Source organism: Carassius auratus, chromosome 44 (assembly GCF_003368295.1).
Source record: "Carassius auratus strain Wakin chromosome 44, ASM336829v1, whole genome shotgun sequence".
Taxonomy (NCBI): domain Eukaryota; kingdom Metazoa; phylum Chordata; class Actinopteri; order Cypriniformes; family Cyprinidae; genus Carassius; species Carassius auratus.
The window spans coordinates 12,306,532-12,334,184 of NC_039286.1; the positions used below are offsets into that span (position 1 = coordinate 12,306,532).

At 39.6% G+C, this 27,653-nt stretch overlaps 1 protein-coding gene across 3 annotated transcripts in view; it reads left to right on the plus strand.

The window, feature by feature from the left end:
- Positions 1–245: 245 nt before the first annotated feature.
- LOC113062544 (RNA-binding motif, single-stranded-interacting protein 3-like) overlaps positions 246–27,653 on the plus strand; it is a 36,472-nt gene continuing 9,064 nt past the window's right edge. The window contains exons 1-7 of one of the 3 annotated variants that reach the window (XM_026232453.1): positions 246–842; positions 11,410–11,564; positions 13,375–13,433; positions 21,693–21,784; positions 26,627–26,781; positions 27,055–27,134; positions 27,346–27,449. In XM_026232453.1, the coding sequence (XP_026088238.1) occupies positions 768–842; positions 11,410–11,564; positions 13,375–13,433; positions 21,693–21,784; positions 26,627–26,781; positions 27,055–27,134; positions 27,346–27,449 (720 nt within the window). In that variant the 5' untranslated portion in view covers positions 246–767. Of the gene's footprint in view, positions 843–11,409; positions 11,565–13,374; positions 13,434–21,692; positions 21,785–26,623; positions 26,782–27,054; positions 27,135–27,345; positions 27,450–27,653 lie in introns of all 3 variants that reach the window. The other 2 variants (XM_026232452.1, XM_026232454.1) reach the window with 2 other exon arrangements.

A 27,653-nucleotide genomic window follows, 5' to 3' on the forward strand; every position in this document is an offset into this window, starting at 1 on the left:
GATACAGCGATTTCGTACCTGACAATTTAGCTTTATATTTATTACGTTTTTTTTTATTATTATAATTTTATAATTTGATTGAGGTTCAACAACATTGTTTTTTTTTAATAATTTGTAGTAGTTTTAACTTCATTTCGGTTTTAATTTATACATTTTAGTTTTTTTTTTTTTTGGCTATCGCAACGTTTCTAATTTTTGACTTCAGTTCAATTACGTCACGTTTATTCGTTTTTTTTTTCTAATTTAATTTTAGTATATTAAAAAAATAGTTGCAAATGCAGCATTTACATTTTTTTGTTAGGTTTCTGTGTTATTCTATTTTACCTTATTCCAGTTGTGTCAGTTAACGAAAACAATTTAATGGCTTGATAGAAATCCCAGTCGGTTTACATTAAGGTTAAAGGTTGCATGTATAAATGTAGCCAGTGTCTGCTAAACACATGCATGCAAAAGTGTAACCCTAAAATACTAGTTTGATTTTGAGACAGAACCAGTTTAATTGACGCTTCTGTCCTGTTGGTTCATTTATCACCAGTAGAGGGACCAAACCCTGCTCTCTCTGTCTCTCTCTCTCTCTCTCTCTCTCTCTCTCTCTCTCTCTCTCTCCTGTGAGATGCTGTTACTGGACCACAGACGCTCCTCTTCTCTCCTCCTCTAACAGACGGAGCACATGCTCTCTCGCTCCGCTCTGCATCTGTGCTGGATTATCGTGTTGGAGTATCTCAGTGGAGAAGGAGACCCTCATCCGGACTCCTGACTGCAGCTGGATGGGAAAAGCGCTGGAGCAGCTCCAGATGTTCCCACACTACACCTGCTACTTTCCACCCTGCGCTCACAGCAAGGTACAGAGACGCTCCACTCTCTTTGTTCGGTCTTCAGCTCCGTCTCTCTCTGACAGTGATGCATTAACTCACTCGGCACCATTAGGATGAGATGACCGCTCTCAAGTCACATTTATAGTATTTCTTTAGTTTAGTATTTATAGTATTTCTATAGAAAGAGACGAAAAGTGTCATTTGGTAAAAAAAATTGAAATTAATTTAATTTCCAATAAAGCACCTTTATAGAAGGCGGTAGTGCCATTATTCAACTTAATTTAGTTATGTGTATTCACTTTACTTCAATAACCGTGTCAACGTTTAGAAATTCAATTCTGAAATGAATTGTTTCAGCTGTAAAGCAGCTCTACAGAAGACAGTGTCATTATTCAACTCTGTTTAGTTTAGTTTGTGGATTCAGTTCAATGACGTGTCAATAAACCAGCTTCAAAAACAATAGTTCCCTTATTCAATTAAATGCAAAGAAACATAAATTGACTTCAATGAGGCATTTCAGTTTATTTTATTTTTAGAGAGAGAGAGAGAGAGAGAAAGAGAGAATCAGTATGATTTACCATCTTCTACATCTGTGCTGCTGGCATATGTTCTCTCACACACACACACACACACACACACACACACACACACACACCTCACAGTGTCAGGATCAGAAGAGCATCACATACATGATCAGTTAGGGCTATAAATGTGGAAAGAGCGCTGCTTTTATACACCGCTAGTTACAAACACTAGAACCTAACAATAACACAACTTTTAGCATTTTTTTTTTCAATTTTAAAAAAAATGTATTTACTGTAAATCTGTTTTTATATTATTTTTGTAAATGAGGATAGTCTCAAAAGGTTTTTATAAATATCAATTTATCTTTGACTATTTAGTCTTTTTCATGTTGTTTTATAAAGATGTCCAGAAAAGGTTCTATAAAATATATGAATTTGTAAATATATATCTTCCTTTTATACTCTTTTTACAAGACATACAGAAAATTTTATATATATATGTATATATATATATATATATTTATTATTATTATTATTATTTTTTTTTTTTCATTTTAATTTTTTGCTGTTTTTACAAATTAGGGCATCCCCACAAGATTTTTGTAAATATTTTAATACATTAATAAATATTTATTTACTTTATTTTTGAACTATATTTACATTTGAAGATGTCCCCAAAAAGGTTTTCTAAAATATATTAAATTATTTGCAGTTAATATATATATATATATATATATTGTGGCGGGGTGAGGAACTACACGACAACCGATGGACAGAGAAAGTCCCCGAAGGGTGGATTTATTTAGTAAAATAGTGCTCTTGGTGAAGGCGGTGCTCTCCTGTGGCGCTTCAAGTCCCTCGTGCTCGCTGTGTCCTGAGTGGTGGATCCCGTGCTGTGCTCTCCTTAGTGGGGCTGACGGTCACACGCTGCTCTCTGTAACAGAGGAGGAAAGGGTTAGCGTCCTTGTTGGGAGACATTCCTCACCACTCTGTCTTCTTCCTCTGCTTAAGAAGGCTCCGCTTGATGAGCTGCAGGTGCGGCCGCTCAGCCCGTGATGACCTCGTGCCGGTGATTCCCGTGTGTTGCCAGGGCGACGCTGACGAGCGCTCGGGACGCATGTCACACTCCCCCCCCCCCCCTAAGCGTCGACCTGCGCCTGCGGTACAATGGGGAGATATGGGGAGGGTGGGGAGTGGAGCCTGACAGACCTGCGAAAGCTGCCCCTATCCTGGAGAGACCGTCCGCGTTGGCGTTGGCCGTCCCCGCCCGATGTTGTATGGTGAAGTGGAAATCCTGGAGCGCAAGGAACCAGCGGGTTACCCTGGGGTTGGTGTCCTTTGCGCGGGCCATCCACTGCAGTGGCGCATGATCTGTCAGCAGGGTGAACCGGCGTCCGAGGAGGTAATAGCGGAGCTCCAGGACTGCCCACTTGACGGCCAGTGCTTCCTTCTCCACGGCGGCATACTGTTGTTCGGTCGGGGTCAGCTTCCGGCTAATAAAGATCACCGGGTGTTCCTCGCCGTCCTGGACCTGGGAGAGAACGGCTCCCAACCCGGTGTCCGAGGCGTCGGTTTGCACCAGGAAGGGGCAGTTGAAGTCGGGGGCTCGCAGGACTGGCTCCGTGGTGAGGGCTGACTTCACCTGCTGGAACGCCTCTTCCGCTTCTAGACTCCAGGCTATCTTCTCCGGTTGCCCCTTCCTGGTCAGATCTGTCAGGGGAGAGGCTAAGGAGGAGAAGTTAGGGATAAAACAACGGTAGTATCCTGCCAACCCCAAAAAGGCTCGTACCTGGACAGCTGTCACCTTCTTTTCCTGGGGGCGGATGAGGCCACGTCCCACGCAGAAGCCCAGGTACTTGGCTTCGGAGAGAGCCAGGTGACATTTCCGGGGGTTGGCGGTGAGCCCCGCCCGGCGGAGGTCCAGCAGCACCCTCCGGAGCCGCTCTAAATGTTCCCCCCAGGTCTCTGAATGGATGACCACGTCGTCGATGTAGGCCGCGGCGTAGGCCATATGGGGCCTCAGCAGGACATCCATGAGCCTCTGGAATGTGGCGGGGGCCCTGTGCAGGCCGAAGGGAAGGACCCGGTACTGCCAGTGGCCACTGGGGGTCGAGAAGGCTGTCTTAGGCTTGGCATCCTTAGACAGGGGGACTTGCCAATACCCTTTGGTGAGGTCGAGAGTCGAGATGAACCGGGCCCTTCCTAGTCGATCCAGGAGCTCATCGACGCGGGGCATGGGGTAGCCATCGAATTCAGAGACCTCATTTAGGCGGCGGAAGTCGTTGCAAAACCTTAGGGTGCCGTCGGGCTTCGGGACCATGACGATGGGGCTGGACCATGGACTCCGCGAGGGCTCAATTACCCCCAACTTCAACATCTCCTGCACCTCTGTCTCGATTGCGTGTTGCCGAGCCTCCGGGACACGATAGGGCCGCTGCCGGACGATGACTCCTGGTGGTGTTCGGACTTCGTGCTGGATGACGGTCGTCCGCCCTGGCAGAGGGGAGAACACATCCGAGAACTGACCGACCAGGTGCTGCAGTTGCGTCTTCTGGGCTGCGGAGAGATGGGGATCCATGTCCACAACCACGGGAGAGGTGGCGGCGAGGGCCGAGAGCTGGGGTCCGGTCCCCACCCAGCGCTTCAACAGGTTTATATGATAGAGCTGTTCTTCCCTTCGGCGACCGGGTTGGCGCACTTTGTAGGTGACAGGTCCCACCCGTTCGGTGACCGTATATGGGCCCTGCCAGCGGGCCAGGAACTTACAGGCTGAGGTGGGGACCAGTACCATGACGTGATCTCCCGGCTGGAACTCCCGGGGTTGGGCAGCCCGATTGAAGAGGCGCTGCTGGTCTTGCTGGGCCTTGGTCAGATGCTCCCGGACCAATGGCATGACCCTGTCGATCCGCTCTCTCATGGCCTTGACGTGCTCGACGGTGGTCCGACATACCACAGGCTGTTGTTCCCAGGCTTCCCGGGCGACATCTAGGAGCCCTCGGGGCTGGCGGCCGAAGAGGAGCTCGAAGGGCGTGAAGCCGGTGGACGCCTGGGGTACCTCCCGGACCCCGAACAGTACATACGGGATCATCTGGTCCCAGTCGCGTCGGTCCTCGGCCACGACACGCCGCAGCATCTGTTTGAGGGTCTGGTTAAAGCGTTCCACGAGCCCATCGGTTTGCGGATGGTATACGCTGGTCCGGATCTGTCGGACTTTGAGGAGTTTGCAGAGGTCAGCCATGATCCGGGACATGAAAGGGGTGCCCTGGTCGGTCAGGATTTCCGCTGGTAGGCCAACCCGACTACTCAGTAGGAAGAGCTCCTGGGCGATGTTTTTGGCGGTGGCCTTGCAGAGGGGAATGGCCTCTGGGTAGCGGGTGGCATAATCCACGATAACCAGGATATGTTCATGCCCCCGGGCGGACTTCGGCAGCGGCCCCACCAGGTCCATCCCGATGCGCTCGAAGGGCACCTCAATGATCGGCAGGCTAGGGGGAGGAGTATGTGGCGAGGTCCGTTGGCACGTCGGGCACGCTTGGCAGTACCGCTTGACATCCGCCTCGAGTCCTGGCCAGTGGAAGCGTTCCCGGATCCGTTGCACAGTGTTTTGGGCGCCGAGGTGGCCAGCCATCGGGTGGGCGTGGGCGAGTTCCAAGACCGCCGGGACTTTGCTCCGCGGTACCACCAACAGCGTCTTTTCCTCCCCCCTCCGCTGGCCGACATAATAGAGCAGGCCGTTTTGGATGACGAAGTGGGGTGTGGGGTGGGGAGCTGGTTGTAGATCCTCTCCTTCCGCCACCCGCACTTGAGACCAGCAATGCTTGAGGCGCTCGTCCCCACGCTGCTCTTTGGCGAGCGTCCCCCCTCCCGCTATCTGCTGGAAGACATCGAAGAACAGGTTAGAGTTTTGGGAGGGGGACTCACCTCCTCGAGGGCTGTCCGACGTCAGCAGCGCGGGGCCTCGTCGAGGGCGCCTTGCTGGATTCCGGCGTCGGCGGTTCCCGGCCGGGCTAGCAGGCTGTGTGTTGGAGGTGAGGAGCTGATCGAACCCCGGCCAATCCCGGCCGAGGAGAACGGGTACCGGTAGGTTCCTTAAGATTCCCACTTCGACGGGCCAGGAACCAGGTGTCGCGGTGATGGTCACTCTCCGGGCCGGCACATGCCTGGTATCTCCGTGCACGCACGTTATCGCCAGCCGGGCCCTGGAACCTGCTCAGGGTGGAAGGACAGTCGGTTGTATCAGGCTTACCCCGCTGCCCGAGTCGAGGACGGCGACGAATGGCCGGCCGTTGATGCGCACCTTGGCCCGTGGTGCCTTCGGCGCGGGACCGTGGACTGAACAGCCTGCTAGCCATGTCCGTCCGGGGGAACGCGGCGGCTCGGTGGGCATTGGCTCGTCCTGGGGGCCGGGAACCGCAGGCCTGCTCACGGGTCGCTGGGTGCCCTCTGGACCACCCTTCGGGGAAAAGGCGGCGCTCGCTCCCCTATCTCCCGGTGTTGGGCGGCCTCCGCCAGCTCAATGGCCTCCACGAGCCCGTCAAGATCGGTGGGGTTCCTCATGCCAGCCGCCTGCCTCAACGCGCGGGGAAGGGCGCGGAGGAGTCGGTCGATCACCACACGCTCAGCTACCTGGTGTACGGAGGGACCCCCGGCCAACAGCCAATGTTGGGCCAACCGGGATAGTTCGGCCGCCTGGGCGCGAGCGGGCTGTCGAGCTCGATATTCCCAGTCATGGAACTGCTGCGCCGCACAGATTGGGGAAAGGCCTACTCGGCCCAGGATCTCCTTTTTCACCTCTCCATAGTTCCGGCTTCTCTCGGCCGTCATGGTGAAATACGCCCGCTGCGCTTCCCCGGTCAGCAGCGGCGCGAGGAGACGGGCCCACTCGTCCTCTGGCCACGCCTCCCGGACTGCGGTGGCCTCAAACATCCGAAGATACATCTCCACGTCGTCATGTGACGTCATTCTTGGCATCAGCTGAACGGCTTGGACACGGGGGTCAGGCAGTGGCGTGCGGTGGGCGGCGGAGCGGAGGGCGGCGAGCTCACGTTCGGCGTCTCCTTGACGTGAGGCCATGTGCTCCACTATTTGTTGCTGGCGGATGCTCACCTCGGTGAGGTGCTTTAGCAGTTCTTCCATGCCGGGGGAGGAGCGGCCGCCTGTGAAAACAGAGCAGAACAAATGACAGGGGGAACAAAAAGGAAACAGAAAAAAAAATAACAAACGGGTGGCTTTAACGGTCTCCTCAGGGGTCGGTTGTCGGTGTCCACCTCACACTCTTGCCCGCATTCTCCACCAGTGTGGCGGGGTGAGGAACTACACGACAACCGATGGACAGAGAAAGTCCCCGAAGGGTGGATTTATTTAGTAAAATAGTGCTCTTGGTGAAGGCGGTGCTCTCCTGTGGCGCTTCAAGTCCTTCGTGCTCGCTGTGTCCTGAGTGGTGGATCCCGTGCTGTGCTCTCCTTAGTGGGGCTGACGGTCACACGCTGCTCTCTGTAACAGAGGAGGAAAGGGTTAGCGTCCTTGTTGGGAGACATTCCTCACCACTCTGTCTTCTTCCTCTGCTTAAGAAGGCTCCGCTTGATGAGCTGCAGGTGCGGCCGCTCAGCCCGTGATGAGCTCGTGCCGGTGATTCCCGTGTGTTGCCAGGGCGACGCTGACGAGCGCTCGGGACGCATGTCACAATATATATATATTTTTTTTTTTAAATGAGGACGTCCCTAAATGGACGTTTTTAATGGACGATCTAATTTTAGGGTATGCATTTGTCCCCAAATTATGGTTCAGTAGACTCACACAACATACTTACAATGCATCTTCATGCTCTGGATATCACTGTGTGTGTGTGTGTTTGCTCATGTTCCTGAAGAGGTTTTAATGAAGCACATATGAAATCCTGCACATCTGTGTGCTGTTAAACACGGCCTGTAAACACACAGCAGATGTTACGAGATGACGATTGTCAACTGAACAAGGGTAAAATATCATGGTCATGCTAAACTATGACTGGCATATTAATATAGTAAGGTAATACCCTGGTATCATGTGCAGATTCTTCTTCTTTATTCTGTTTGTGTTTAAGATTGTTATGAATTCACCCAGCGTCTCTGAGCATTCAGTCGAACACACAAACTGTGACACTGACCTCTGACCTTTAGTATCTGATCAATAGAGGACCGCAGCTCTGCGAAAGTTAGATTTCCCATGATTCCCCTCTGAGACCAAACACACACACACACACAACACACACATTACTTAATCTGTTATGGTGCCTTACATTGACTTATTTCAATATAAACCTAGTTATATACACTACTGTTCAGACGTGTAGGGTTGGTGATATTTTTATATCTTCACTGTCACTTTTGATCAGTTTAATGCATCCTTGTTGTATAAAAATAACTGGAAAAATTCTTACTGCCCCCCAACATTAAATCACAGGAATGAGATTAAAAAGTGCTATTAAATAAGCATTAATTTACTGTGTACTTCATTTACTTAGTCTTCATGTGTTAACTAGTTTGGGATCAGGCACAGAATATTCCTGTAATAAAACGGCGTAGTAAAAGATCAGTTATGAAGTCATTATATATGCATATGCTAATGAGGGACACGTGTTTAGCAGAGCGAGCTTCATCCTCAGCCAATCAGATTGAGTCTCATTCTTCAGGAAGTTACAGTCACCATCCAGACAAACCGGACAAAAACAAACCACTAAAAATAGTTTCACATCCCTTATTGAGAGAGAACGGATGAGATCCAGGGTTATCTTAGTATTGTTTACTTGTTATTGTTATTATTATTATATTTTATATATTTAGAAATGTATTATTAATATTTTGAATTGGGTTTTATTTTTATATTTTCACTTCTCATTTTTAGTTTGTTTTTGCTTTTGTTCTTTTTTTTATATTCATAGTTATTATTTTTCAGTTTGTTTATTATTATTAATTTATTTTATTTATTCTTTTTAGTACTTCAACTTCAACTTAAGTTAGTTTCCAGAAAGATTATGTTAATTTATATTATTTATATATATATATATATATATATATATATATATATATATATATATATATATATATATATAATATATATATATAATAAAATATATACATATATAATATTATTATTTATAATAATGTAAATATTAGACAAAAACTTTAACTAAATGCATATTAAAAATGTTACCACATTTCTAATTTCCATTTGGGTTCAGTTTTCCAATATTTTATATTTTCTTTTAGATTTATTTCAATTAAATATTTCAATATTAAATTTTTAAAACAGTTTTTTTTTTTTTTGTAAATTTGTAAATTTAAATTTAAATTTGTAAAATTTTGGTATTTTATTTTATCTTAATTTCTACTCAAGAGAAACCCCACAATCATTCATGAAAAAACACATATTAGTGTGTGTGTGTGTGTGTGTGTGTGTGTGTGTGTGTGTGTTGGGGTCGCTGAGCTCATGTTTGGCCGTGTTTAATGATCTCAGTTTACTCTTGTGTGTCTTGGCTGTACATTTGTAGAGTTCCAGTAAGAGCTTGTCTAGTTTGTGTGGTTTTATATAAGAATAGGTTCATCTGAGAGCTGTGGATGAAACACACACACACACACACACACACACACACAGCTGTGTTCTGATTTCCATGATAACAGCAGGAGCGCTAGCAGATGTTCACATTCACATCTGTGCAGATTTAACAAAGACCTCGTCATCATGAAAACATGTAGTGGGCCCTTTCCACGTTTCTCAGATATGATTTTCCCATTTAATTTTCTACAGTAGTGAAAGAAAAAATCCACAACAACATTTCCAGGAATTTCCAAAAGAGATTTATTACAGTCATCATATGAGAGAGAAATGTCACATTTACAGTCATTCTCTCAACAGATGCATTAGAAAAACCCTCACAGCAGCGTTAACGTATTATTATTATTTATTTATTTGTTTACTTAATTTTGAAGACATTATCAGTTTGTGAAAAACAGGTTTGATGTGAAAACAGCAGAGAACATGAATTAAAATATTAATGATTAAAATATATACATTAACAATCAAGTGTTTGGGGTCAGTAAGTTTTTTTATTTATCTATTTTTATTAATTTTTTATTTATTAATCAGGGATGCATTAAATTGATCAAAAGTGACCGTAAAGATATTTATAATGTTACAAAATATTTAAATTTAAAATAAATGCTGTTCTTTTGAACTTTCTATTCAACTGTGAATCCTGAAAAATAAAATGTATCACAGTTTCCACAAATTCTGGGCAGCTCAATATTTATAATAATCAATGTTTTTTGAGCAGTAAATGATCATATTATTCTGATTTCTGAAGATCGTGTGACACTGAAGACTGGAGGAATGATGCTGAAGATACAGCGGAGCATCACAGGAATAAATTATATTTTTAACAGAGATTCACACAGAAAACATCTGTTTTACATTTTAATATTTCACAATTTTACAAATTGTACTTTATTTTTGATTAAATTAAAGACACTGCATAAACATTTCACCAGATCAGACATTAGAAACAAGAAATGAGTAGTTAATGATATAGAGTGTGTGTGTGTGTGTGCGCGCGCGTGTGTGTGTGTGTGTGTGTGTGTGTGTGTTTGCTGCTGTTGCCTTGACCTGCACAGATTGAGGAGTGACCCAGACCTCCCGAGTGAAGATTTAGAGAAACCAATCCAATCTCCTGTGTGTGTGCTTTTAAATGCTATTACAGTGTGTGTGTGTGTGTGTGTGTGTGTGTGATGAGATGTGCTCAGGACTCAAATGAATGTCAACATTTGGAGATTCAGTCCAAGTCCTCTCCAGACTCTGAGTCGTTGATGATGCTGAATGAGGGTCGTCCTGCTCGCTCTCTATGCATTCACTGTGTGTGATCAGCTGTAGCTTGTAGATAATGTGCGCTAAATCTCTCTTTAAGGACAGTTGAGGTAGAGCCCTGCAGAGGTTCAAATTTAGGCCTGTGTCCGACAGTTTAGCAGAATTACTGGCCCGAGCCCGACTTTTTCCCCTTATCCCAAAACAGCATGATCACAGAAAAAAGCTGAATAGGAATATAGTTGTGGCCAACATGCATTGGAGAAAAACATTTATTTCGTAATGACTTTCCCCCTAATTTCAATGGTTTTAAATGATGCAGAAATAAATGATGCACTTCCCATGTTTGCACTGTTATATTATTTGCATGTAATCAGACGGTCTCTTCCTGTCTAATTGGTCAGTATCAGCTTGGGCAGCGGATCAGAAGTCTGACTATGGGACATTACTGCTTGATCTTCTGTGTCTCAGCTTTACTGTCCTCTCCTGACACACTGAGCCACTTTAACGTCTCACAGAGGGTCATTCATCATCTCTTTTCCTCCCTCGGCAGCATCTGGTGTATTCTGTGTGTATTTTGCATCTGTTTCAGCATGTAAAGTGTGCGGTTTGATCCTTTCTGTGTGTAAAACTCGTGACCTTTAACACCGAGCTGATCACAAGGGCGGGACGTTCACATTCCCATAGACAGACGGCAGCCAAGAGAGAGCAAAGGATCGTGGGAGAGCAATCAGAAGAAGTCTAGTTCAGTCTGTATGTGTGCAGATCCAGAAACACTCTTCACAGTTTAGCATGCACAATATTGCCCTCAACCAAAATTTCTATTTTAGTTTTTCAGCATCATTAAGAATTTTTGTATATTGTTCAAAGTTATACTAATTATTTTGTGTCTAAGTTTTTATTTCCACTCATTTCTGAATTTTATTGCTTAAACTTAAATGTATGTCATTTTAGTTAGCCAAGGTAATATTTACATTTTATTTCTATATAATATCTTTATTTCTTTTTACATCAATATTTGTTTTTTCATTTATTAATTTATTTATTTTCATATTATCAGAAAAGGTAAATGAATATAAAATGGCATTAAATGTGAACTAGAGCATTGATATTTATTTATTTACTTTGTCAAACACTGATTGGTCTGTGCAGCGCTGCTTTAAGTGGAACAACCTAATATTCTTTAGAACCTTATTTAGAACCTGTTTTAACCACGCCCTCTCTCTGTCTATCAGCCATATGCCCCACCCCCTCAGCCGATGGCCCCGCCCAGTCCAGGAAGCAGCAGTTGTAGTCACAGTGGATTGGATCAACTCAGTAAAACCAACCTGTACATACGAGGACTTCCACCTGGGACCACAGACCAGGACCTCATCAAACTCTGCCAACCGTGAGTGCACACACACACACACACACACACCGTTTTTGGTTTCTGAAAGCCATAAACAAATCAATAAAGAGAGAAACAAAGCCAACACTTTCAAAGGCATTCCACTCCTCAATATGGCAATTCAAATTCTGAAAACAAAACAATCACAATAAATAAAAAAGGAAGAAAATCACTTAACATTAACCATAAGTATCTAATTATTTTCTCGTAACTCAGATTTTTTTTCCGGTGACAGAAACAGGCCTCCATAGTTTTCAACTAAAGCACGCTGTGTACCGTATCCCACAATGCAGTGCGCTCAGCTTGACCTTCCGTTTCAATGTGACAGCGAGGATGATTTCAAACGTGATTTGAATTGAATCGCAGGATGTGTTCGGTAATGCTGAGCACTTCACACACAAACACGCTGCAGTCTGCTTCAGCAGTTTTATAGGGTCTCATGTCATGCTTCAGTGTTTTTAGATCATAGAAACAGGAAGTTCTGTATGTTATGTTTGTGTAAGTAAAGTTAACTTTTCAACTTTTAATGAGACCAAGAGTGATGATGCTGTAAAACGCACTGTCTCACTGTCCCCACAGAACACACACACACACACACACACACACACACACACACACACACACACACACACACACATTTTCCCAGCGGACACAAACAGTATGTCTGTAATGAGATGTGCTTATGGCAATCACAATCCCCCATGAGGACGAGCTGTGTGTTTGGAGCTTGAAGGCATGTTCACAAACAACTAACTCAAACATTTGGAAATATTATTTCTATAGCATGATGTAGATGGGTATATTTGTGATATATTGTGTTTTCATGATATTCAATATATTTAATATTTTGAATTGGCTTTTCTTTTGTTTTCAGTTTTCACTGAAATTATTTTGTACTTTTGTCTTTTTTTCAGTTTTATTTATTTTCTAATGTTACTTTTTACTTTTACCTCACTTTAATTTATAATTGTACTTTAAAAATACTTAGTATTAATGTTACTTTCATCTAATATTACTTTTCATTTAAGCATTTATTTCAATTAAATTTTATTATATTTTTTATCTCTCTTTTAGTTAAGGATAATAACCCTGTTGGTTTTTGATTGGATTGTGAAATGAAATAAAGGCAGATCTGTATGATGTCAAATGAGCATATTATATGAAGAAAAAAAACTATAAATGCACATGCATTAAGAAAATAAATAAGGTCAGTTTTGATTTTTATGCTGATTTTAAAATAGTAAAAGGTTAGTGAGCAGTGTGAAAATATGTAAGCTCATCTCACACACACACACACACACACACACACACACACACACACACACACACACACACACACACACACACACACACACACACACACACTGTTCTGTAAATAGTGTTCTGTGGGAAACAATTATCTCTGCTGGAGAAAAGATGACAGATGCACTGACTCTGAGTTTATTTATACACACACACCAGTTTTTACACACATGAAATTAACTCTCTGACTGAACTACACAAACCATATTTACACAACTTTTACTATTCGTGTTAAAGAGCAATTATTATATTGAAAAAATATATATATACACGTTTAAAAAAACTAATAAAAATGTCAAAACAAACAAGACTAAAACTTGAACTAAGTGGAAACAGAAAATATAAAAATAAATTTGAGTTCAGAATATTAACAAACTATTATAGTAAATCAATCATACTAAAATAAGAACTTTTGCTACACAAATATAATATACAAACATATCAAACTTATAAACTGTTTATTTATTAATTTTTTTGATCTAATTGTTAATCATTTCTATCTTCACAGATATGGGAAAATTGTGTCTACTAAGGCCATCCTGGACAAGAACACAAACCAGTGCAAAGGTAAAGACCTGTTTTCATGGTTTTATTATATAATATTAAATTGCTAATGTGGTAATTGCACTAGTGAACATTTGTTTTTTTTTCTGGTTGTTTTCGCTTTAATATAGTAATGGACATTTTTCTGAAATATTGTATTTAAATAATTCCCTCCCCCTAAAAAAAAATTGAATGTTCATTTATATAAATTATTAAGACATTACATTATAATAATCAAGTCTGAGACAACCATTTCTGAACAAGCTTATGATTAGGAATTACATACAAGGTGCCTATCCTCTTAATAAACTTTGAAAATAAGTAGTGTACTATTTTTATTACTTTATTAATGTAATGTAACTGAATAGTTAAGTTAAGTTTGAAACTTTTGAAGCAGAAAGGGTTAACCTTACAGTTAAAGTCAACACTGATTAGTGTCAGACATTTTTTTTAATCCTTCATCACTTGAACTAAGATTTCAATAATGTAATGTAAAACACAGCCAGGGGCGGATCTACCGGGGTGGCATAGGGTGGCAAATGCCACCCTAAAAGAAAGCATTGCCACCCCTGCTGCCACCCCAGTTGGTAGCAATTTGAAAATTTACGAGCGCGAATCTTTCGTGATTCGTGATCCCGCTCCGAACTCCCGAACTGAATCAAATGATTCGCGATCCCGATCCGAACTCCCGAACTGATTCAAATGATATGCGATCCCCAAACTGAATCAAATGATTCGCGAACCCGCTTTGAACTCCCGAACTGACTCAAATGATTCGCGAACCCAGTACGAACTCCCAAACTGATTCAAAAGATTCGCGATCCCGCTCCGAACTCTCGAATTGATTCAAATGATTCGCGAACCCGCTCCGAACTCCCGAACCAACTCAAATGATTTGCGATCCCCATAACTGACTCAAATGATTTGCGATCCCGCTACGACCTCCCGAACTGATTCTAATGATTCGCGATCCCCAAACTGACTCAAATGATTTGCGATCCCGCTACGACCTCCCGAACTGATTCTAATGATTCGCGATCCCCAAACTGACTCAAATGATTCGCGATCCCGCTACGACCTCCCGAACTGATTCTAATGATTCGCGATCCCCAAACTGACTCAAATGATTCGCGATCCCGCTACGAACTCCCGAACTGACTCGATCTGGGGCACCAACTCCCAGAGGGGGCACCATCCCAGTTGCTCCAAAAAAAAAAAAAAAAAAACTTCCTCCATTCTCCCATCCCCGCTCTCACCTCATGTTTGCGGCTGAATGTTCATAATTGATGGATGAATCCAATCCAGCGAAGAGAAAAGAAAATAATAATTTACAAAGCATTAATATACTTTAATATTTTTTGTTGTTGTTGCTATGAAAAAAAAATAGACATACGCCATAAATAGCCTTTGAAATGACTTAAAATGCATTATATAAAAAAAAAATAATGATACAAAATAAACAATTTATGTACGTTATTACAAATGCCATGTGATGCTGTTACACTTACAGGACGATCAAATCCTTGTTTAGGCGACTGACCAAACATTTCATTCATATTCACTTAATGTTTCATTTTTGGACACCTTTTTGCTATAGCTGACACAGACTTTATAATTTCTTCAACAAAAAACATGCATATCACAACCCTTACAAAAATAAACCATGTTTTTATCATAGTAAAACTGCTTAATCTCCCTTTGCATGATTTCTGAATGCTTGAGACTATAAAATAAATTAGAGTCATAATAAAGTTATAGCCACAGGTAAATGTCGAGAGCTACAATTGTGATTTGTAAATAATACAATTTATTAATTTAGTTTTTTATTTGATTAAAGTTCTTTTTTCACCCCTATAGTAGGTGTTTTCAGCTCTTTGCTATATTGACACATGATGTAAGCTACACATGTGCACGTCAGCGCGCTATGAGAGGATTTCACCATTTAATTTGATAAAACTATCATCATTCATTCGTATCATATACACAGACTGACAGAAACGGCAATGTCTTTACGAAAACCTGTGAAAATAAAATCTCGGTATAACTTGAAGTAACTCAAACATAAATATAGTACTATTGCACAGTAGAGTATGCTATACTTCAAGTAGGCCTATTAGCTAATAATAATAGTTTATTAAAAAAACACAAACTCAGGTTACAACTCACCAAAATAAAAGTTTGGTCTAACTCAAAGAAATTATGTAAGAAATTGCTTAGTAAAATATACTTTAAAAAATATATACTAAAACATAATTTTGAAAGACATATCACACAAGTTTTCATAGATGTTTTAATTTACAGTTTTTCTCAGTCACTTTGGTACATTTCTCAGATCAGAATTGAAATTCTCAAAACTACCTGTTCAATTCTCACATCATTGTGTCACTTTTGCACATCAAAAAAGCAGTTTCTCATTTCTTTGAACAAGTTGCAAATGCTTTGGTACATCCATGCAAATGATTTTGTACAATTCTCTGTTGTTTCCTACATTATCAGTTGCTAATGTCATGTTTCTCAAAATTTATTATATAGTTTTCTGTGCAATAGTCTTACCCCTCAAAACATCTAGGGCCCTATCTTGCACCCAGCGCAATTGACTTTGTACACCGAGGCATGTGTCATTCCTATTTTGCACCCGCGAAAAGCGCGCTTTTCCCTCCGCAGAAGCACGTCGCTAAACTAGTGAATGAACTTGCGCTCCCTGGGTGGTTCAGCGCAAAAAAGGAGGCGTGTTCCGGCGCAAACAATCCCTGGTGCTATTTTGCTGTTCCATTAAACAATTGCGCCACTGACCATAAAAAAACCTTGTCTAGAGTCAGTGGCGCGTTGCGCGTTGTTCATTATGCTATTTTAAGGGCGCATGCTTGACCATAATGTATAGCGTGCACAACGCGCAAACACTTTGCTCATGTAATCTACACAGATGCAACAGTTATTTTTGCAAATCATAAATTGTTACACTAAAAAAAATATTAACACATGAGATGACGGAAATCATTGTGGTGTATTTTGGGTGGGTTTCTCCCATCCCCACACAACACAACATCTCCGTCTTTCACTGCTCTTACAAGAACATCAGTCTCCTCGGCTGTGAACCGCTCCTGGCGTGCGCCTGGTAAACACACCATAATAATAGCAATCCATAATGGAACTTGCGCACCTGCTTTTAAAGGGAATGTTGGATGACGCTCTGATTGGTTTATTTCACGTTACGCCCAAACCACACCTATGAATAATGAAGCTACTTCAGACCAACCCACTTTAGATTTGCGCTGGGCGCAAGAGCCATTTATCCCGCCGGGAAAATAGCAACAGCGCCGAGACCCGCCCACAAACTTACTTGCGCTTCGCGCTTTGACACTTGCGTTTCAGATAGTTAAAATAGGGCCCCTAGTCTTTAGTTCATCGTATAAGTCATTAAATGCAAAATGGTTAATCTAGTTGTCAAAAACTGCCAAGCACACTTTTTTTTTTTTTTTTTACACATTATTATTATTATTAGACTTTTTGTCAATTTGGCATGAATTGTGCAAGTGAATATTTACTAATGAACAGAATGTAGATGATAAACCAATGATAAAACATTTCTCTGAAACAGCTCAAAGGTTCATCTCATCAATCTTCAGTTAGAAAGTTTATACTGTATAGACAGAGGACAACACAAGAGTTACACATTCTGACAATTGACTTATTTTCATCTTTGTGCCCATATTTCTTTTTCCTTCTCTATATCACAATGAAATTGTAAAGGTTTTTTTTTTGGCCAGACCACTAGTAAAAGTATAACTGGGAATTCAATCCAGTCTCTTTCAGTCAATACCCCACATACAGTAATGTGTAAATGTGTACTTTTGAAATGATTATATGGAATACATAAGCATATGGCATACTGTTCAATACAGTAACTGTCATCCAAAATGTTGCCATAGTTTACATCGGAACATCCTTCCAGAGCACACCGTTATATTTACAACATGACTAAGCGATTTAACTGTCTTATCCATAAACTATGACACAAGGACTTGTCATTCGATGGCACTGACATGTTCATTGACACAGATATTTATTTTTGAGAGATGAACTAATGATTTTGAGTAAGAGATTGGTTTTTGCAGGTAATCCATGGTGTTTTGCTATTTGTACAAATTGTTTTGAGAAATGCACTTACTGTTTTACAAATTGTGAGTTTGATTCGAGAAATGTACCAAAGCGACTAGGAAAAACTTAAACTTGCCAAAACAATAACACCATATTTTTCAAAAACAATTTCTAAAAGTAAATTTGTATTTGTGGCTATAATGTTTATGTATTTATTATTATTGTCAGCTAATAAAACCTATGCTTCAGGGACCATATTCATATCACATCTAAGGTTAAATGTAGCTCTTGACTGGTTGAGTTAGATGATGATTAACACTAAACAGTAGAAAATCAGTTGAGTCTCCCCAGCTGGAAATGTCATTGGCTGTTAAAATCTTGTGTTTCTTATAATAAATTGACATTTTGATAACACTGAACCTTTTATAATGCTCTTAATGACATGTTGATGCATACTGTATGCATTAGTGAGTGTGGTGGTGTTCATGGGGTATGTTCACTTATTCCTTATATGAACTGTTTCAAATGCAAGACATTGATTGCATGAGATTAAGTTTGTAAATGATAGCCTGTGTCCTTTTGTAGTGTGCACATATATTTATCATCAAACTGTGATAACTTTGACTAAATCCAGTATATATATGTCTGCCAAATGTAGCCACCCCTCAAAAATTCCTGCCCCCTTCTCGCCACCCCATCAATATTTTTCTAGATCCGCCCCTGAACACAGCCCCCACAATATCAGACTTCAGCACCTCTTTTTACTTTGAGATGATTCTGGGATTAAATACAGATTTAAAATCACAATAAAGAAACAGTTTAATAGCTGTAATATTGCTATTGAAATCGAATCTTTGCAAATGAAAGGAAACACTAGAATCTAACAATGCTTAGGGGAAAAAAAGTTAATCTTGAAAAAATAAAGCATATAAATAAACCAAATTGCAAATAAAACAGTTATGGGATAAGCACGTGGCCATTGATGTCTCATATTTTAGACCATTCAATGCAATTTATAAAATAACTCAATTCAATCGTGTGTGTGTGTAAATAATCAGATTTAATCATTCTTGTAATCTTTAACATTTTCATAAGTAACTGTAAATTAGTTACTTTTTTTTTCAACAACTGATTACAGTTACATTTATTTTGTAATTAAATAGCGTTATTCTGTTACATGTTACAGATGCATGATCGTCTGTAGGTTTAACTTTTGTGTAGATGTTTATGAATTGATCATCTGTCCGTTACAATATCGAAGAGATGTTTTATCTGTTTCTTCAGCGTCTCGCGTCGTGAATTGAGTTTTTATGATGTTGTGCTCTTGTTTGAACACGTCCTGTGTAAATCAGGTTCATTATAGTTAACTTAAACCATAAAAATCATTGCTACACAAAATAAAATCAACTTCTAATAATAAACTAATTTTCACTCAGAAATTGTTAGTCAATTATTATAAAGAAAGGGCAAGTAACTTACTGAATTAAACATGATATTTTGAAGTATAAAAAGCCTAAAAATGTATTTTCTTTCTAAAAACATTGTGAAAATGTATGAAATTAAAATGCATCACAACTCCAACTAACCCATGTTTCCCCATTTCTGTTTTTTTTTTTAACTAGCCCTTTTACAACTCTTTTTACAAATTGTTTCACTCTTAAAACTTTCCACTCATGCAGTATGATTTCTTACCAGTGTGTCAGTGAGGAAGGATTTGAGGGTTTGATCTGTGAAGAAAGTCTTATAACCTATTTTCTCTCTAATTAAACCTTAATCTCTTCTGGATACCAGGCAGCACTAACATGCTTTAATCCAAAGACTGCATATGTGTGTGTGTGTGTGTGTGTGTGTACTCATTTAATCTGCAATGAGATTTTAATTAACACCAGTGTGACCCTTATCTGTTGATACAGCCCCGAGAATGAAGGTGTGATGGAAAATAAAGGACGAGTGAGGGATTGTGAGAAAGAGGCGATTGCTCATAAATATCTCATAACTCATTAATCAGGTTTGCAGGTTTTCTCTCCGCTCGCGTGCTGATGGATGAGGTCAGGAAAAGAGGAGAACGCAGAGGAAAGTGAATTCGAACGGTTGATGCCATGGAGATGAAGGGTTTATAAAAGATGATTCCTCAGGGTCCTAAAGGTGTTTCTCGAACACTGATTGGTTAAAGGTGATCTGATAATGAAAAACACTTTTAGTTAGTCTAATTTATAATTCCTATCTTTAAAAAAGTGCAGTGGAATAGATTCTGATGGGTCTTGGTTTTCCTGAATGTGGATAACAAAGTTTGACTGCATTTAGACATGATCTGCTCAAGGCTCAGCAAAACTATTATTTTTCATGCACTAGTCAGTTTTTTAGGTTTTAGCCAATTTGGCTTTTCATGACATGCTGTTTCAGACTTATAGGGAAAAAAGTGTTTATTTTTTTTGTTTGTTTTTTGTGCACTTTATCTATTTGCGTCTGTTAGATTTTAATTACAGTAAATTTCTTTAAGAAGTTTTTTCTCCACTTCAGCAATACTTACAAACACCAACATTTACAGTTTTATTACTCTCTACATTCTGAAGGTTTTTACTGAGGGGTTTGTTCATACATCATTGCATGATTTTATTTTTGCACTTTTTATATATTTGCATCTGTGGATTTTAATTACAGTACATTTCTTTAAGAAGTTTTTTCTCCACTTCAGCAGTACTTACAAACACCAAAATTTACAGTTTTATTACTCTCTATATTCTGAAGGTTTTTACCAAGGGGTTTGTTCATATATCATTGCATGATTTTATTTTTGCACTTTATCTATTTGCGTCTGTAGATTTTAATAATATTTCTTTAAGAAGTTTTTTTTTTTCTCCACTTCAGCTGCACTTACAAACACCAAAATTTACAGTTTTATTCCTCTCTATATTATTAAGGTTATGGGTTTGTTCATATATCATTGAATGATTTTATTTTTGCACTTTATCTAATTATGTCTGTAGATTTCAATAGCATTTTCTTTAAAGGCCGTTTTCTCAAAATGAGCTTGTTTCTCCACTTCAGCTGCTCTTACATCAAAATTTTAAATTGTATTGCAATCTGTATTCTGATGCTTTCAAATAAGGGGTTTGTTTTGATTCACACTGATTTATACAACATTTTATTCCTAAAAATGTTGTGAAAATCTTGTTTTCTGTCTCTTGTCTGTATTTTCTGACTTTTGGAGTGATAAAGAGAAATCTCCTCTATGAAAACCTTTAACTCAAATATGACAACAAAACCAAACAAGAATTTATGTTCTGAAAATGTATGCAATTGTTTGCATATATAATTAGGTAATTCAAAAGATTTTTGCCATTTGGGCAAGTATGGTGAAATCTATTAGTCTAAATCTTTTAGTTGTTTTATATTTTTTGGGGATGTATTGCCTTGAGAAAGAAATTAAGAAATTCCTGGTAATAATGTAAGTGTGCAATTCTTGAATTTTTTTAATAAGACATTATCAGATATTTCTTTTTTTCTTTAGAATAAAAGGAGAGGCTTTGGCATTGTCTAATTGTATTGCAGTTGTTGTTGAAGACTCACTGATCAAATCAATAAAAAACATCTGTGGTTCTGTGTTTGACGGCTGTTAAGCCCTTTTAGTTATTTTTAAACACCCTGTCTAAATTGTTCCTAGATTTTAAAATCAACAAGAAGTCACATCACTCATAATAATTACGATCATTGTTTATATTGGTGTAACTTCAGAGAAATCGTGCACATTGCTAATAATACTGGTATGCATTCATAGCTAGTGTTATGTTGTAATGCTTATACTGTAATATGAAACAACCCAATAAATTAATTTAACATCTTACCTTAAAATATTTAAAACAAGTTGGATGTTATATTTTAAATAGCTATGTACAATGATTTTTAAGAAAAATAATTTTATTTTAAGAACAGCCTTAAGAAAAATATCCTTAAGTACATTAAATGTCAATATTTTGGGGGATGTAGGAGCAGGAAAATAAAAATGATTTGTGACATCGATACATGCATAATTGTTGCAAAGAATCAAATTCCATGTGAAGTGATTGGTCGCTGTTTACATGTCAGTCACATGTTTGTGTTTTCCAGTGTAAAGGGGTGGTTAAATACATGGACTGGATAATCTTAATCATGTGATGTCACATTAGTGTTCTGCTGTGTCTGTAGGTTATGGTTTTGTGGACTTTGACTGTCCGTCAGCAGCACAGAAGGCTGTTTCATCTCTGAAGACCACCGGGGTGCAGGCGCAGATGGCAAAGGTAAGACATCCCCATCCCTTCATCATCCTCAGGGCTGTTTAAACCATGCGTGACCAAATCACGTTCTGAGTACTGAACATGAGTCACTGATGAGTCACTGATCAGTCAGAGTGAGTATGTTTGTGACTAAACAGTTGTTTTCTCCTTCAGAGCATGTGAACGTCTTTTATTATGTAACAGATACATACCAGTGTTTCTGAAAGAAGTTTCTTATGCTAAGCAAGGCTGCATTTATTTGATCAAAAATACAGTAAAAATGTGAAATATTATTGTAATGTAAAATATTTGTTTTCTGTGTGAATATATTGTAAAACCTAATTTATATTCTGTGATGCGCAGCTGTATTTTCAGCATCATTCCTCAAGAGAGAATGAGTCACATGATCTTCAGAAATCATGAAAATATACTGATTTACTGCTCAAGAAACATTTAGGATTATTATCAACGTTGAAAACACATTATTTTTTACTTTTAAACAGTCAGAGGCGCTTGGGATTCAGAAAATGTTGGTTGTCAATTTCAAATACAATTTTGTACATGTATGCATTTAACAAATGCTTTTATCCAAAGCAACTTACAGTGCATTCAGGCTATCAATTTTTACCTAACCCCCAACCTTGCGCTTGTTAACGCAATGCTCTACCACTTGATGTGTTTTGAAACAGATATTTCTCATGCATCAATGTCAAGGTTATGGTTTGATTCCCAGGTAATGCTTGTATGATTTGATAATATATAAAATAGCATGAATGCAGTGGATAAAAGATAGATGTTTACAGTGTTATTTTAGTATCATTGAGATACTACTATATATTTTCAATTAGATTATTTTTATTATTTTATTTTTTTTGTACCACAAGTTAAACTAAATGAAAATGAGAAATGCTGTCTTGGCAACTCGATGAAAAATAAATAAGAACGTCTTTATATTTAATTTTATTTTGGTTTATGCTTCATTAATGTAGCAAATTTCTTATGATTTTAATGTTTTATAATGACGTGTATACTAGTGTATGTTTTTCTACTAGCTCCCTCAATGAAAACCATTAGGTTAGTCCTCTAAAGCTTAAGTCATTGTAGTTCAGTATTCATGTGAAGTGCCTCCTGTCTTTCCTTTTCCTCTTTCCTCTGCACTTCCTCTCTCTCTCTCTCTCTCTCTGTTCCTCGTCTTTCAGCAGACGAGTCAGGTGTTAATTAGTTGGTCTAACAGATTCTCTGAAACACACACACAATCAGGTGACATGAGTGACTCTAAAGGAAGATTCAGATGTGTTGAGATCTGGTTCTCACGCTGTCTCTTCACATGCACGAGCTTTAGTTTGTGATGTACGTGACACTCGTGAGGCTTTATCCAGATACTCTCTGAATCTGCAGTCAGATCGGGACAGTCTGGTGATTCTGTGAGTCAGAGTCTGTTTGTGCATCGTGTATTAGGCCTCAAACTGTGCATAAGCTGTAATTAGACCAGCGACGCAGGGGGACCATCCCACAATGCACCTGTCTCCTCTGGGACGCACAACTCCCTCTGCTTCCCCTTCAAAACTTAAAATCTGTTCCAGGACCAAATGACATCAGTGGTTTCAGAGGTAGTCAAAGTCATTCATTTTCTAGGGCTCATGAGATCTGTTCTGTAGTTTTAATTTTATCTTTATCTTTTTTATATTTGTTTACATTTTACAGGTTTTCCTTAGGAATAGAGTTTTGAACTTATTCCCATGATGCTTTGTGTGAATATCACATGTTTCACTGTAACAGACTGTAAACAATCAGCATGTAGCATGAAGTACTAAACCATAACTGCGATCATTTGTAGTTATTAGTGAATCTCAGTATTAAAGTAAAGACAGTAAAGAGCACATTAACATAGTCTGAAGCATCTCCATTCCTCTCCAAATAACTGCTGCTGTCTGACTCCAATTAGTGTAAGTACAGCAGCAGGGGTTTCTGGGAAACTGAGACACTAATCTGAGACGGAGACAGATGTAGAAGCTTCTGAAGGTGTTTACAGGAGCGTCTCTTCATGAGAAGAACAGGGAGAGTTTAATAAAGAGGGAAGGAGATGAAATGAAACGAGGAGCATTTGAACTCACATTTACCTCTTGATTAGAATAGACTTCACTCTTTATTGATGTCATATTCATCAAGAGACAAACACAAACACAATCATCAGAGCATCTGAAAGCCCAAATGAGTGGAGACCAAGTGTGTGTTTATGTCTGTTTACACAACAAGATGAAAAATCACACACACACACACTGCCAGAGACGTCTGTTTCCAGTGCCAGTCACACCAGATCACATTGTAAACATTCATGCCAGGCACAGACGGAGATACTGTATACACACACACACACACACAGACACACACACGTATATATACATGCATACAATAAGCTGTGTCTGTGTGATTTCATAGATTATAATGACAATAATACACATGTGAAAGATGCAGAAGGCTTGTATTTGAATTATATTTCCTTAAAAATAATATAATGCAATTCTAATTTATGAAAATATTTTTCTCTACAAAGGAGGGAGGGGGGCAGAAAAAGTTTAGAAACCACTGAATAAATGCATGCAATTATATCTTTTTTTCAGTTTAACTCATTCAAAATATTCATCTCAATTAACGTTGAGGTGGAGCTAGGTTTGACCACTGCTGCTTCTAACTCTTGACAAGAATTGCATTTATTCAGACACAGAACATCTTTACGACTACAGTAAATGGGAGAATTTCACATGTGGACTCCAAATTAAAAGCTACAGGTGATGAGAAGCTTCAACAGTGAACAACAGTGAACCGCGGTCAGATGAGATGCTGTCAATGAGTTGCATGCAACGTGATGATGATGATTTACTTTATTATCCCCTTGGGGAAATTTTGTTGCTTGCATTTCACAAGCACACTTACAGCACCGACAATACACATAATACAACATAATAAAATAAAACTAGATAAGATACACACAATCATCCCCGAGACCCACTCAGTAAGCACCTAGCATGACCTTGTCTGTGGCAGGAAGTAGTTTTTCCCCCTGTTTTTAAAAATCGCTGGCATCCTGAATCTTCACCCCGAAGGTAATGTCTCAGTTAACAAACAGGGGATGCCTACTGTCTGCTGCGATTTTTGTTGCTTTACTAAGGCATCTGTTTTGATGAATTTGTTCAAGACCTCTCAAAGGGATGCCAATTATTTTGCTTGCTGTACTCAAAACTTTCCTAATCGAACTCTTTTGTTTCACTGTGGCATTTCCAAACCAACAGGTGATACAAAATGTAAAAATAGAAATAAAAAAAACTCTAAGGATTGAGATGCTTACATTAAATGGCCTCATCCTAAGGAAGTAGAGTCTTTGCTGTCCTTTTTTTTTGTACACAGTCTCAGTCCATTTATCCCACCTCAGTTAAATATCCAAGATATTTATACTCCTCAACACTCTGGATGGACTCCCCTTTGATATTTGTTACACCCACTGAAGACTCCTTTCTAAAATCAAAACACATCTCCCTTGTTTTTTAAATATTTAACTTAAGATTTGACGTGTCACACCAAGAGATAAATTCATCTAAAATGGGTCCGTGACTGTCCTCGTCCCCCTTTAGTAGGCTAACTAATGCAGTATCATCTGCACATTTGATAAGAAATCTACCTGAGTGGGCACTTATAAAGTTATTTGTGTAGAATATAAACAGTAGGGGTGAGAGGACACAGCCTTGTGGTGCTCCGACATTAGTAATTTGTTTATTTGATGTTGATTCACTCAATCGCTGTACTCTGTTCCTTAAAAAGTCCCACAACCACATAATCAGTCCCCCATCCCCATTGAACTTTGTGGGTAATCTTTCGACCAACAAAGTTGGCAATATAGTATTAAAAGCTGATTTAAAATGTATGTAGCTCAAGATTCTCGCTTTTGCCATCTTTGATTGACATATTTGTGTTATAATTTCCTTGACTTTTGTGTTGTACACTAACCATCGTCCTAACACCTTGCCATGCCTGTTTTGAATTTCCCTGTGTCATTTTATCTTCAATTGTTTGTTTATATAGGGCCTTATTTACCTTAATTTGTCTTTTAATTTCCCTTTGAATGTCTCTTTTAGCTAAAACCTCATTATTATAATATGCTACCTTCTTCTTATTTAGCAGTTGTTTAAGTTTCTTTGATACCCATGGTTTATTATCTGGAAATAATTTATACGTTTTCGTGGATAGAACTGACTCCACACAAAATTGTATGTAATCTGATACCACATCTGTGTCCAGATCACGGGATTCAAATTTATCCCACAAAGTAGACTCAAAACATCCTTGAAGACACACAATACTCTCTTGAATCCAAATCTTTACAGTCTTAATCTGAGACTTTTCTCTTTCAAGAAGTCTTTGACACTTGGGTCGAAGATTAACAATGCTATGATCGGATCTATCCAAAGGAGGTAGCATCACAGTTATGAAGTTGTCATTTAGTCTAATGTAAAAATTCTTATAAAATTAATACAATTATAATAGTTTATTATTATTTTAAAACCATAATGCATTTTAATATAAAATAAAATTATATATATATATATACAGTATATTAAAAACATAAGAAACTTTACTTTATATACAAATTATAAAAAATAAAATTGCTAAGACAACATTTATCATTTTAATTTGGTTTCTATATAAAGATTAAAAACAAACACTATTATAGTACATACCAAAATAACACTGGTTTGATGAAGTTTCTTCTTCTAAACTGACAGTTTCATCATAGACTGAAGTGTTTCAGTAACCTGAATGATCTGTCTGTGTCTCTGTGTGTGTCTCTGTGTGTGTGTGTGTGTGTAGCAGCAGGAGCAGGACCCCACTAACCTGTACCTGTCTAATCTGCCCGTCTCTGTGGATGAACAGGAGCTGGAGGCGCAGCTCAGACCCTTCGGTCATGTGATCTCCACACGGATATTACGGGACGCCAGCGGCATGAGCAGAGGTGTCGGCTTCGCTAGGTGTGTGTGTGTGTGTGTGTTCATATATTAAACCCTCAGAGTGTTACATAGACTTTAAATAAGTTGTTTGTGTGTGTGTGTGTGTGTGTGTGTGTGTGTGTGTGTGTGTGTGTGTGTGAAAAAATCACAGAAGCCAGCTAATGAAATGAAAACTCTACTGTAAATCTTTGAAACACAACACAAACACACTGCTGTGTTCTCCTGGTGGGGTTTCCTTGTGTTTGTGTGTGCTTTATTCCAGTCGCGTGTGTGTGTGTGTGTGTTGTTCTTCAGGATGGAGTCCACAGAGAAATGTGAAGTTGTCATACAGCATTTCAATGGAAAATATCTCAAAGCTCCAGCAGGAATCCCAGGTACTGCTGTGACCGCTTTCAGTTCACTACTGCTCAACTCAAGATCACAAACAGATGCTTCTTTGTTAGGAATAAAAATGAGACCCAAATGAGTTGCTAGAGCTGTGACTTTAGAGACGCGTTTTCTCCCTTCAGTGTTTAGTGTGATTTGTTGGATTGAGACTAGTTTCAGTTTTATCAGAACTGAGCAGTCTGTCGTGTCTGTCTGTAGGTCCGTCTGAACCGCTGCTGTGCAAGTTTGCTGACGGCGGTCAGAAGAAAAGACAAACTCAGAGTAAATATCCACAGAACGGCCGAGCATGGAGAGAAGGAGAGGTAAAATCTCTCTCTCATCTTCATCTTCATCTTCATCTTCATCATCATGTCTTGAGGCGCAGCTGATGCACCTGCTGCATGTTACACTAATGATCCACAGCCACATGTGAACATCTGCAGACGCCTGCTGTTCATCAGCACTGTGCTTCTGGACTTTAGAGGAACCAGGGCTGGGGAGTACACCATAAAAAGACAACTTGATGT